Below are 12,288 nucleotides of genomic sequence, written 5' to 3'. Positions count from 1 at the left end.
TCTTGGAGACAACCTCAGAGCTGAGATCTATCCCCAGACACACCTCCCCGGGCTAAGTAGCACAACACAGACACGACCGCACAACGACGCACTACTTAAAAATAATATTTTTATTAGAGACGCTCTTAGGCACAAAATGGCGGCCGGGGGACGACCCTCACAGCGCCGCACCTCCCACAGGGCAGAGCTGTGCGGAGCCGGAAACGGAGAGACCGGAAGAGGCGGGGACTCCTTGGACCGGAAGAGGAAGTGGGGTGGTGGCAGCGTGGGCTAGCCATGGGTCGGAAGAAGAAGAAGAAGGGATCTGGAAGCGCGGCGTCGCGGCTGGTGGTGACTTTTGATGAGGAGAGGCGGAGGTGAGGTTACGAGGGGTGCCAGGTGGCAAAGTGAGTGGGGAACGGGGTCGCTGGAAGCTGAGGGTTTGCTCTGTTCCCGGTGTTTAGGGAGTACCTGACTGGCTTCCATAAACGGAAGGTGGAGCGGAGGAAGGTGGCTCTGGAGGAGATCAAGAGGAAGCTGAAGGAAGAGCAGAGGAAGATGAAGGAGGAGGTATAGCTCCTCCTGATGACAAGGAGCCCTTTGCCACGTCAGGGTTGTGGGGCAGGCACGTAGCAACTGTTTCCTGGGGCCATCGCTCTTCCCTTCCCTCACTTGGGGGGGAATGGGCCCTCGTGGGTGGAGGGGTTGGGGTGGAATGGACACTTAGAACAACAAGGCTGCTGTAGTGACCTGTTTGTCTCTCCCAGAGGCACAAGGAATACCTGAAGATGCTGCGTGAAAGGGAGGAAGCTCTTGGTATGTATGTGCTCTGTGCCTGTAGGATTTGGGCTCCTTTGTAGCAGAATGGGTATCAGAGGAGTTAACTGCCTGTGAGAGACACCAAACTGAACAGCCCTTGTGGCTGGGCAGACATAGCTGTAACAGTGGTCCTACCCCAAAGGGTGTTGCCTCACTCTTCTTGTGTCCCCCTGAGAAGTTGGGTAACAGCTCGTGCGATGGGCTGAATGGGGGCCTCCTGTCCCTAGTGGGAAAGGAAACTGGGCAAGTTGGACAGGAAGGAGCATGCAGGAGGGTATCTCCAAGGCATTGAGATCTTGGCTGGGAGAGGTAGCTTGCCCTTCATGCCTTAACCGTGCATGCGAAGACTGGACCTCCTGCCCCCAGCATGATGGTGCAGGAAACATAGAATCATTAAGGTTGGAAGAGATCTGTAAGATCATCTAGTCCAACTGTCCACCTACCACCAATAATACCAATAAGTAATACATCTGCCCTTTCCTTCTATACCTGCTGGGACAGTGACTCCACCACCTTTCTGAGCAGCCTGTTCCAATGCATCCCCTCTGTTAGCTAAGAAATTTCCCATAATATCCAACCCTCCAACCTGAACCTCCTGTGGTACAACTTGAAGCCACTGCCTATAATTGCCTATTGCATTTATCTGGAGAAGAGGCCAACCTCCGCTTTGCCACAGCCTTCTTTCAGATAGTTGTAGAAAGCAATAAGGTCTCTTCTGAGCTCCTCTTCTCAGAGTGAACAATCTCAGTTCCCTCAGCCGCTCCCCGTCATACTTGTGCTCCAGACTCCTCACAGTGCCGTTGTCGTTCTCTAGACATGCACCAGAGCATCAGTGTATTTCTAGTAGTGAGAGGCATAAAACTGAGCACAGCACTTGAGGTGTGGCCTCACCAGAACTGAATATGGGCAGATGGTTACCTCCCTGTTCCCGCTGACTGCTATTTCTGATACAAGCCAAGATGCCGTTGCTGAACACACTGCTGGCTCATATTCAGCTGGGCATTAACAAACACCTCCAGATCCTTTTCCTCCATGGAGTTTTCCAGCCACTCTGCCCCAGGCATCTAGTATCGCATGGTGCTGTTGTGAGTGTACTTTGTGAAAAGCTGATATTTTTGCCTTTCCAGATGAGTTTGATGAACTGGAGCACTTGGTGACATCGCGGACAGAGTCAGTGAACATTGACCACCCAAACCATATTGTAACAGTCACAACCATCAGTGACCTGGACCTCTCAGGTGCACGCCAGCTGGGACTGACCACCTCTGAGGTACTGCCTCTTGCTGACTGCCTGTTTGCATCAACTATAAATGTTCTCGAGGCTAGTTAGATTGGCACTCCATGAGTATGCCAAAAGGCTTGCAGCTGGCTAGGAGTGAGGATGAAGGGGGAAACTGAATTTTCACATTTCTCCACAACGTACGTTGTGCCACTACAGAGGAGGAAATGTCATCCTTGAATAGCTTTCTTCTAAGCCGCCCTGGAATTGTTTGCTAATTAACCTTGTTAGTAGAAGGTGCCGCAGATCTGGATAGGGAGAACACAATATTGTAAAACCAGGTGCAACACCAGTAATGAGAATTAAGGCTTCACTGCACGGGCTGTCCTCCATGATTTTCTGTGACCTGTCCGTGAACAGTTACAGAGGGATTCTGCTCTCCATGAACCTACGTTTGGACTACAAATAAAGAAATCTTTTGGTTGCACCTGTGGTTGCTTCTGTTCTCAAAACAGATTTTAAATGAGGTCTCATGTTTGTTTCATAAAGGCTCTATGGTACTTGTGATCTTCATGACTTGTGAGTGGATTTGAACACCCTGGAGAAGTGCTGTATTGATTAGTTAACCTTTTACACTTCTAAGGACATCTTCTAATCTGAAAATCAGGTTAAGGAGACTTTAATAGTAATTTAAGGAAAAAGCTGAAACTTCCAATTCATAGATGTGGCCAGTAAGATTGTGCTGAAATTGACCTTGGGATTGATTAATGGAGGACTTCCTGCTGCATGTCTCTTTCTGAAGGGCTGCAATGGCAAAACCTTGAGACTTGAACAAGGCTTGTGTGATATTTGAAGTGTTGATCTGTTACTGTGTTTTGCAAATAAGAATGAAACCAAGAAGGTAGCAAAAACACCAGAATCGTGAGACTGCTTGTTTTAATGTGTTCATAAAGATGTGTTTGTTTCTTCTTTTAAGGGAAAAAGTGAGGAAGAAGAGAAGGGGGAAGAGGTGGTGAACAAGCCTGCAAGAACAATGCCCAAGAAGTCCAGAAACCCTTTCCTATCTGAAAAGTACGTATAAATTCACTTAGCTGCCTGCTGCTGGGCAGTGTGAGCCCAAAAGATCAGGAAGATCTTTTGTTTCCAGATCAGTGGTGTGATTGCAGGGAGGGGATGCTGTGCTGCTTGGGTGCTGGTGGACAGGAGCCAGCAGAGGGCACTGGCAGTCTGGAAGCCTGCCTCTGCCGGTCTGTTTCTATGACATTGATCTCTGGTAACAGCAGTGTGAGGTGGGTGTGGTGTAGGTCGGGCTTTGCCCTGAACTGTTTGTCTAGTCCTTCTCCAGTCCTGTCAGGATGGTGCCCAGCACAGTGGAGTTCCCTTGGGACATGCAGTTACTTACGTTCATTCCTGTTGGGCCACACAGGGCTGTCCTGCTGCTATTCTAGAATCACCTTTCTTTGCAGTTTGGTGCCCAGACGTTTCTCTCTTTCTATCCTCCCCAGAATCTCTTCTCTTACTGCTACGCTGCACATGCACAGCCGGAAAAAGAAGAAAGGAAAGCGACCCCAATGTGGGCAAGGTCCACTTAAGAAAATCCAGAAACCCAGCATGAGGCGAACCACTAAGACTCAGCGACGGCGGCTGACGGGCAAAATGGGCCGTGACCAAGATTAATGGAGAACCAGGTGCTCAGAGCTGCAGCTGGGACTGTTTTCAGCAGCTGGGATGCTGTTCTTTGTGATCCCTTCATAATGATCGAGGACCTTGTTTATTTGGCCCTCTGAGCCCAGTTTAGCCTTACTAACCTGCTGTGTGTTGGTCACAGGCACGAGACACTGCGTTTATTTTGCAGTGGTCTCCAATTAAGTACCTAGGTGCCACAGAATCTCTGAAATCTTCTGTTGGAGGTCAGATTCTCTGTATGGCATAACCCTTAAATGGCTTTATCAAAGGAAGAATCTAAAACTGAATGCAACAAACACACTGTCAGGGGTCTGAGACTGCCACTTGTGAACCAATGCATTGCTATTTCTGCAGTGCAGTAAATTCTTTTTCCAGGATGATATGGAGTCATCTTGTCTCATGTTTCTTCTTCTGCAAGGATACTTTTTCTTTTTTGGTTGGTGGCCCTGCCTGTGGCAGGAGGTTGAAGATTCATGATCCTTGAGGTCCCTTCCAACCCGAGCCATTCTGTGATTTTTGGTATCTATCCCAGATGAAATTTAATAAGTTTATTCTGTGAAGTTATTTTGCTAAGAGAAATACGTGTGGCTTAACTGAAGCATAACAGCAACTATGTTAATACCAGTACCAGCTGGAAAGAGGGTTAATGATTCCTATTGCTGAAAAAAAATCTTTAAAATCTACTGGTGCTCAGGAAAGGGAATAGCTAGGAGCTGTTTTTGTGGTAATACAGAACCCGCCAGAGCAGGAATGGCTCATTCCATTGTCTGCTGAATGCGCCGATGTTAATTCTGATAGCTCAGAGGAGTATGAAATCCCTTATTGCCCTTGCTGCATGTGTGTGGCCTTCTCTGGGATGGGAGTGGCAGAGGCTGTGCATTACCTCAGGGTGGCTGTCTTCTGCTTGGAAACCTTGCTACATGTGTTTTAGCATGGATGTCTTCAAGAGAAGGGAAAAAGAAGTCACTGTGCATCTGCATGGCTGGGGTAAGGAATGCTTCTGGTAGAATAAAGTCAATCTTCAGAGGAGAGAAAAGAGCCTGAGCAGCACACTGACTTCTGTCACGTAGTGTCTGTGGGATGCAGTGGCCATCCTGCTTCTGTTAGGTTCTGACCAGCACCTGGATGGGACGTCTTCCCTTATTATGTGTGTGCTGGCATGGCACACAGAAATGACGAAGGGGGAAAAGGCCTTTGTGGCCAAAACCCACACCAGAAAATTGGAAACGTGGCAGTGGGTGAGTAAGCAAATTGCCTGTGCTAGAAATGGGAGGGGAAAAGAGTAACTGGTGTTGGAGGCCTTGTGGAGGCAGCAGCTTACTAGCCTGTTTCTGTCTCAGCTTCACTTGTTAGGTGTTTCAGAGATGCAGAAACACTACTTGTCGGCAAGGCTGACAGCCTGATGGCATGTTTGGATGCTAGTTGTCAGGGTTGTACAGCAATTTTTCCCCTTTCCTTGGTGCCTCAGGGTGACCAGAGGCACAATGAGACTTGCACTTTGCCTCCCAAGGAGTTTGCCCTGAAGCTGGAATGGCTGCTGTTTGCAGTCCATGTGTTTGTCATGCTGCAAAACCTGCTGAAACGTGGAGTGTGAACTTTGGGTTGGGTTTGTGGAAGCCTGGAATGACAGTGGGACAGTGTTGAAATACCTCATTATAAGCCTGATGGGATGTTAAGAGCGGCCTCAGCAACCCTGAGGTATTTGTTATTTTGCTGCCAGGTGATTTAGAAGAATACTGGCCCTAATAACTTCTGAGCCTTTCTCAAGCCACAGCTAAAATCCTGAAAAGCCTTCCATGCTGAGGGGAAGAAAAAAAAAAAAAGTGGAAAAGCAGAACCATTAAATCCTATATGGAGTTAACCACAAGTATTGTTTGCTGTGCTATTGATTTCTCCATCTGATTGATTCAAGCTTGATTTTGTAATGTGAATTACTGACTCATCCCTCGCCCGCTTTGTTATGTGCAGAGCTGGAATTGAGCTACTCCAGGATATGCTGGGGGAAGGATACCAGCTCACACACGAGTTTGTGTGTGAAGCAGTTGCCAGGCCCATCCAGCATGTGGTTTAAAGTCTATCTGTGCAAGAGTCATTGTGTCATTTGCTGCTTCCCCTCCTTTTCAAGACAGTTTTCAGTGTTATTGTTGCTTTTTCCTTCTGGCTGCTCACAAATGAGTTCCAGTTGTTGATGAGGAAGCTGCTTCTGAATATGTCCTACTTGCAAAAATCACTGTGCTAGTGTGGCTGCTGCACTAAAAAGTCATCACCATGACCACAATGTGCCCCAGGGTCACCCAGTTGTGCCCAATGCCCACACTCAACCACAGCCTTGTCCCCAGAGATAGGGGACCTGGGTGGTGGTGGTGCTACTGCCCAAGAGCTCGCATGGAAAGGATGTGAAGCTCCAATATGATGTGTCCATGCATGATGGCTTTTGCTGGCTAGACTGTGATTCTGCACACATGCATGCACAAAAATGTGGTTGGGATTACAGAGGATCAAAACGAGACAGGGAGGTCAAATAGTCATGGAGAAACTGGAGCTTAGTGCAAAGATGAAGCTGCAGTGTGTGTGAGGTGTGCCGTGTTGCTCCTGTGGACTGTACTGAGCTAAGGCTCCATGCAGCGCAGTCTTAGTGCTGCTGCAAAAAAGGAACCGGGGATAAACCTCAAGGGGTGCGGGACGAGAGCTTTTGAGAGCCGAGGAAGCTGGTTAGCAGGGAGTCCTAGTGCTTGCAGATCCATCCTGCAGATGTTAAGCATCTCCTGGGGCAGGAGTCCCAGGCCTGCTCACTGGCAGGGGATGGAGACGAGAGGAAAAAGCAGCAGCCCCCCACTGCCTTCCCGGCCCCGCTCGGGTCGATCGCCCAACCGCTGCCACCGACACGTGGGTGCCCGCACACGCGCCCGCCGGCGCGCCGCCAGGCAGCCACTCAGAGGGCAATATTCAAATCTATGCCCGGTCGAGGCCAATGAGAGGACAGTGGGCGGGGCTTGGCTGCCCGCAATTCCCACGGGGAGCTCCATTCAATGGGGAGCTCGGCGGGGAGAGCGGTGCTGGGAGTCGTGGGGAACTGGAGGTACTGGGGTGCACTGGGAAGGGTAGCTACGGCTGCACGAGTGCTAGAGGCCATGGGGAGCTCAGTGGGCCCCAAGAGCCCTGCGGGATGTGGGGAGCAACGGTTTGCCCATCAGGCAGTGGGATGCTCTGGGTTCTTACCACGTGTGGAAGCAGAGGGCACAGCTGGATGTTGGGCTCTTTCTCTCTGCATTGCTTGCAAGTGAGTGCTTGGGTTCAGGTCTGTGCGTGAGTCAAGAAATCGTGTCTTCCCCAAGCTGTCTGCATTAGAACCTGTTGAAGGGTGCAGAACAGTGTCCCTTTCTAAAAAAAAAAGGCTCCTGCAGGTACATACCTTTTTATTATGCGGTCATACTGATGGCCTTGCAGCTGGCTGCCCTTTGATTCTAGCATGGCCAACCTAGTGCAGCAAGCTTCAGTCTGAGAATAACATTTGTGCTTCCATAGGAGCCTGAATATGTGGAAGTGAAAGCTCAGTTTTCTGCTGCTGTTCCTTTCTCCCAGCTGCTCCTAGTAGCCCAGCAGCCAGAGCACCTCCATCCCTATGGAGGATGCCAGGTTCGGTGAATGATGTGCCCTGTGCCAACTTTGAAGCCAACATATTTGCAAGGAGCCTGTGCCAACACTGCTTCCGTGCCTCAAGGGTTCACCCGCATGCTGCCCAGGTGAGCTCCTCCATCCCACCTGCAGGCCATGAATGCTGCATCAAGAGCTGCTTTGTTCAGCCCTGGGTCTTTGTAGAGATGGAAATCCCTAGCACAAAGGCTTGTGGTCTCCATCATTTAACTGTGCTTGGAGCAGAGCTGGAGCCACATTGGCAGGGAGGCTCTGTAGATCCTGGGAAAGGAAGGAGGGATGAAGGAATACAGATATGTGCAAGTAAATAGCAACGGGGAGGGAAGGGAGACTGGCAAAGTAGGAACCCATCCTGGATTTCACCTCTGTTTGAGGCCCGTTGGTCCCTTCCAGCTCAAACCATTCTATGATTCTTACCTAAAACGTGGTCCTGGCAGATCTCCCTGGGACTGCAGTGAGCTGTTCCTGGAAGGAAAGGTGGAAGGGGATACATTTCATGTGATGCAGGGCTCATTCTGACCCCATCCTCCAGCATGAGCCACTCTGCTGCAGAGCGCTGCATCCCTCCAGGCATCAGCCGGTTTCATGTTCACAGAGGGTTTCGTGTCATTCGCTGTCCCCTTGGAGCACCAGGCCGGGGATCATGAAATAGTAATGAGCTTCCCGCCTTCCTCCTTGCCCTCTTCCCCTGGTCCCCGGGCCCTCTAAGATTACTGCAGCCCTTTGCGATCTGCTTAGAGCCGTCTCTGAGTGTATCCAGATGCCACAGGGAGGGCAGGCAAGCCCCCTACCACTGCTCCTAAACCCTGCAGGTAATGGGCCTGGGGGAGATGCTGGAGGGCGGCTGCAAGCAGAGATTCCCCCAGTCCTCATCCTCATGTGCTTTCATATCCGGCACGGTGATGGCACGGCTGCATCCCCCCTTCCTCGCAGGAGCATGACGCAGAGGTGGCGGGGCACGGCACCAACGCAGACCCAGGTGGGCCCTGGGACGCCGTCCGCATCGTAGCACCGCAGTGCGAGGTGTACGTCTGCGTGGGTCGGGCAGACGGCGCGGAGGGGTGAGTGGCAGAGGCTGACGGAGGGGGAAGATGGGGAAAATGAGGTGCGATATCACCGATGCACTGAGGGATATGTTTAGTAGGCATGGTGGTGATGGGTTGATGGTTGGACTGGGTGACCTTAGCGGTCTTTTCCAACCTTGATGATTCTATACTTTGCCTGGGAAAAAGGGCTGAGCATTTTCTCTGCCTGTGTTTCTCGTGACTGCTCCCTGTCCCCAGGCTCTGCAGCCATGCTGACAGTTGCCTGTCCTCTCCTTCTCCACAGCTGGCACCAGAGTAGGACACAGCCCCCACTCAACCCCAGCACTGTGGGCCAGCATGGAGAAACCAGCACCGAGCCCTACAGCCACACTGAAGACAGGGTGAGATGGGTACTTCTCTTGGTTTGAGTAGTTCTAGCCCCCTCGTCCCCTCAGAGCCACTTCTGCTGGGCATACTCAGAAGCTCCCAAAATGCTGGGGGGGTCAGCTGGGACTCTTCATTCCTCACACATGCTCTTTGCCCCCTTCCAGCCCAGTAACTTGTAGCCCCATTGCAAAGTCCTGCCTTATTTGTCTCTCAGGACTGGGAGATGACCAGGCTATTGGACACCACTTCGAGATCAGGCAAGCGGGACACAATGAGCTACAGGGGCCACAAGGATAATGCACAGCTGCAGGTGGACAGAGCCAGGTTGGGTCAGCCCCTTCCTTCTGGATCCTGGGTGAGGACAGAGGCTCCGAGCTTTAGGAAAGAAGTCTGTGTGCCAAAAGCAGGTACATGTGGTTTGGTTTCCTGTTGTGGGATCCTCTTGGTGTGCTGACCATAAAACATGGGGCTGCTGTCTCTCTACATGTTTTGCTGTGCTCCCACCCCACTATGCAGTCTGGGTTTTCTCTCTGACCCCCTGTTCCTAACCCTGAAGCCCTGCTTTACTGTGGGTAGAGCAGCATTGCACACCATTCATTCAACAATCTTCTTTCCATCCCAGAGCGTGCTCCTGCCAGCCAGAAGCCCAAGGAGGGCTGGGCGAAGCATCGCATAGAGAGTGGCTATTTCTCCTTGGAACCTCGAAAACCTGACCCTTCCTGGTCTTCCTCTGTACCTCATCCCGGCCGCAGCTCCTCTCCTGGTCCAGGCAGCAGCAGGCATTTGGCATCCTCCTCCAGGGCTGGGGAGACCCGTGGGCATCTCAGTGCTGGGGGCACAGAGGGGAAGCGTGTGCTGGAGAGGCAGGAGTACACGGTGCTGGCAGACCTGCCCAAACCCAAGCGCCTTGGACGTGGGGATGCTGCTGACCGCTGTGGCTCTCGCACACTCAGCCCTGGCCGAGTGGAGGTGGAGAGGATATTTGGTTGTGAGCGCAGGTGAGGAGCAATAGAGAGCTCTGCAGTGGGTCGTTTCCACGGGTCACTTCATGGCTTGGAGAGAGCAGGGCTGAGGGTTACAGCTCAGCTTTGAAGCTCCTAGCTATGTCCTGGGAGCTGCAGAGTTGGGAAATGGGGAAAGGAGAAAGAAGCTCCCAAATCCTAGTAGGATTAGGGAAGCTGAGAGGTCCCCATGTGAGTCTTCAGCTGGAGAAGCAGAAGTGGCTCCAAAATCGCAGCCCAAAGGTGGCATGGGGCATATAAAGGTGTAACAGGGACCGGGCAGTGGATGAGACAGGAAGGAGCAAAGTGCAGAGGACCCAAAGAACTGGCATGAAGAAGATGTGGATGAGGAAGTTGGGGTGGTTACAACAATAGGGTGGAGACCCCAACATCTGGGGCAGGCAGAGATGTAGGCCTGGAGTGGGGCTCAGTCAGCAGCCAGACAGGTTGTGTGTGCCTGCAGGAAATCTGAGACGTTGGAGGCTTTCCAGGCACTGGAGGAGGGCCGCGTGGAGCGGCTGGATGGCAAGACCCCAGTGCCACCCAGCAAAGGCAGAGTCATTCGGAGGCAGTCCAGCCCCAGCCTGCCCAGGGAGGTGAGTCCTGGCTGCTTTCTCCTGCCACGTGTTCCCCTATTCCTGGGTCCAAGAGGCTTCTCTTGGATAGAAGCTGGCTCTATGCATAGGGGTGCAGGTTCTGCAACACTTTTCATAACCCAACCAACTTGTCTCCCAGCTCTCTTACCTCCATCCTTGCTATCGCTTGTGTTCCCTTTGCTCTCTGTCCTGTGTGTCCCCAGGGTCAGCGGCTCTCCTGGCACCCTGAGTCACGCAGCAGAGATTCCAAGGAGCCCCGGCACTCCCCCAGCCCGGCTCGACAAACAGAGAGGGCCGGGGTCGCCCTGCGCCCCATGTGCCCATCTCCACGGGTGGAGAGGGACTGGAGGAAGCCCCAGGAGCCCACAAGTCCTACTCAGCGGCTGGAGAGGGGAGGCAGCAGCCCACGATCCCCCAGCCCACGCTCCCCCAGCCCAACATCTAGGTTGGAACGGAGGCCAGGAGGAACTCAGAGCCCTTCCCAGCACACAGAGAAGGACTGGAGGAACAGAGCAGAGAGGAACCAAGTTTCCTGGCAGGCTGGAAGCATGGGGAAAGCCACTGAGAGAAAAAGCTGGGGGAACACCCTGCACCCCCCGAGCCTTGTGAAGAGGATAGATGGAAGCAAGCTGGGAGGAGCCAGGCCACCACGCTCCATGAGTCCTACAGGACGGACAGACGGCACATGGAAAAGCCAAAAGGAGATCTTTCAGCCTGGCCTTGCACGGGGGGCAGAGAGACAACAGGGGGACACGTCTGGGAAGCAGCTGGAGTGCAGCTGGAGGAGCCTCCGGGATAAACTGCAGCCTCCCCATGCTGGGAAGGGCACAGACAATGAATGGAAAGGCCGAGGGAAGCCCTTGCATCCCATGAGCCCAATGCGGCCACCAGAGCAGGATTGGAAGGGCCGTGGGGATGCCCGCCAGGCTCAGAAAGCAGAGAAAGACTGGAGGGGGCAGGAGAAGTCACTGTGCCACATGGACTTGATGCAGCAGCTGGAAAGGGACTGGAGGAGCCCTGCTAGGTACGCGGATGCCTGGCCACGGCCGGATGACAGCTGGAGGAGGCCTGAGAGCCCAGCACAGCGACTGGAAGATGACTGGAAGGGGGCTGAGCACAGCTATGGCTCAAACAACCCAGAGAAACCATTGGAAAGTGATTGGGAGAACAAGAAATTCCTCGTATATCACGTGAGTATGAATCACTGCAACTACTGCTTGCTAACCATGTCCTCAGTGGCACATCCACACCTCCAGGGATGGTGACCGCACCACCTCCCTGGGCAGCCTGTGCCACTGCAACACCACCTCATATCCAACCTGAACCTCCCCTGGGGCAACTTGAGGCTATTCCCTTTCACCCTATCGCTGTTAACTGGGAGAACAGGCCAACCCCCACCTCACCACAACCTCCCTTCACGTCATTAGAGAGAGCAATGAGGTCTCCCCTGAGCTCCTTTTCTCCAGACTGAATAACCCCAGTTCCCTCAGCTGCTCCCCATCAGACTTGTGCTCCAGACCCCTCACAGCTCCGCTGCCCTTCTCTGGACACACTCCAGGGCTTCCATGTCTTTCTGGCAGTGAAGAGAGTAGGTTGGAGGGGTGAAAATAGAAATGGCAGGGGCCTGGCTGCCAGGTGTGGAACCAGCACACCCCTTTTCCTGAGGTCTGAGAAGCAGTGTTTCTGCTCCAGCACTGGGAGACACGGGAGGAGATGGACATAGAAGCTCAGGCTGAGCTCTCCCTTTCTCTCCCCGCAGTCGCAGCTGGGTGGGAGCTCCAGCGCACCGCAGAGCTCCTCGGGAAGCCGGCTTCCACACGGGAGCACCAGCGAGAAACGCACTAAGGTAGTGCCCGGGGCTCCCCGCCCGCCCCGCCGGCTCCATTGGCTGCGGGAAAGGGGCGGCTGGGCCGGAGGCCACC

General features: G+C 52.9%; 2 protein-coding genes across 3 annotated transcripts in view; both read left to right on the top strand.

Moving 5' to 3' along the window:
• The first annotated feature begins 216 nt into the window (after positions 1 to 216).
• On the top strand, positions 217 to 4,254 carry NOL12 (nucleolar protein 12). Its single transcript, XM_003202271.4, has 6 exons — positions 217 to 356; positions 444 to 549; positions 747 to 795; positions 1,926 to 2,068; positions 2,994 to 3,088; positions 3,523 to 4,254. The coding sequence occupies exons 1-6, from the start codon at positions 277 to 279 to the stop codon at positions 3,692 to 3,694; spliced, it is 645 nt and encodes a 214-aa protein (XP_003202319.1). The 5' UTR covers positions 217 to 276; the 3' UTR covers positions 3,695 to 4,254.
• Positions 4,255 to 7,317: 3,063 nt separating this feature from the next.
• The window catches only part of TRIOBP (TRIO and F-actin binding protein), a 14,935-nt gene continuing 9,964 nt past the window's right edge, over positions 7,318 to 12,288 (top strand). The window contains exons 1-8 of one of the 2 annotated variants that reach the window (XM_031554452.1): positions 7,318 to 7,446; positions 8,291 to 8,418; positions 8,687 to 8,783; positions 8,984 to 9,176; positions 9,392 to 9,767; positions 10,234 to 10,366; positions 10,570 to 11,556; positions 12,126 to 12,212. In XM_031554452.1, coding sequence (XP_031410312.1) covers positions 7,333 to 7,446; positions 8,291 to 8,418; positions 8,687 to 8,783; positions 8,984 to 9,176; positions 9,392 to 9,767; positions 10,234 to 10,366; positions 10,570 to 11,556; positions 12,126 to 12,212 — 2,115 coding nt within the window. In that variant the 5' untranslated portion in view covers positions 7,318 to 7,332. The remainder of the gene's footprint in view (positions 7,447 to 8,290; positions 8,419 to 8,686; positions 8,784 to 8,983; positions 9,177 to 9,391; positions 9,768 to 10,233; positions 10,367 to 10,569; positions 11,557 to 12,125; positions 12,213 to 12,288) is intronic. The other variant, XM_031554453.1, reaches the window with a different exon arrangement.

Source organism: Meleagris gallopavo, chromosome 1 (genome assembly GCF_000146605.3).
Source record: "Meleagris gallopavo isolate NT-WF06-2002-E0010 breed Aviagen turkey brand Nicholas breeding stock chromosome 1, Turkey_5.1, whole genome shotgun sequence".
Classification (NCBI taxonomy): domain Eukaryota; kingdom Metazoa; phylum Chordata; class Aves; order Galliformes; family Phasianidae; genus Meleagris; species Meleagris gallopavo.
This window is presented reverse-complemented; position numbering and strand designations above follow the sequence as displayed.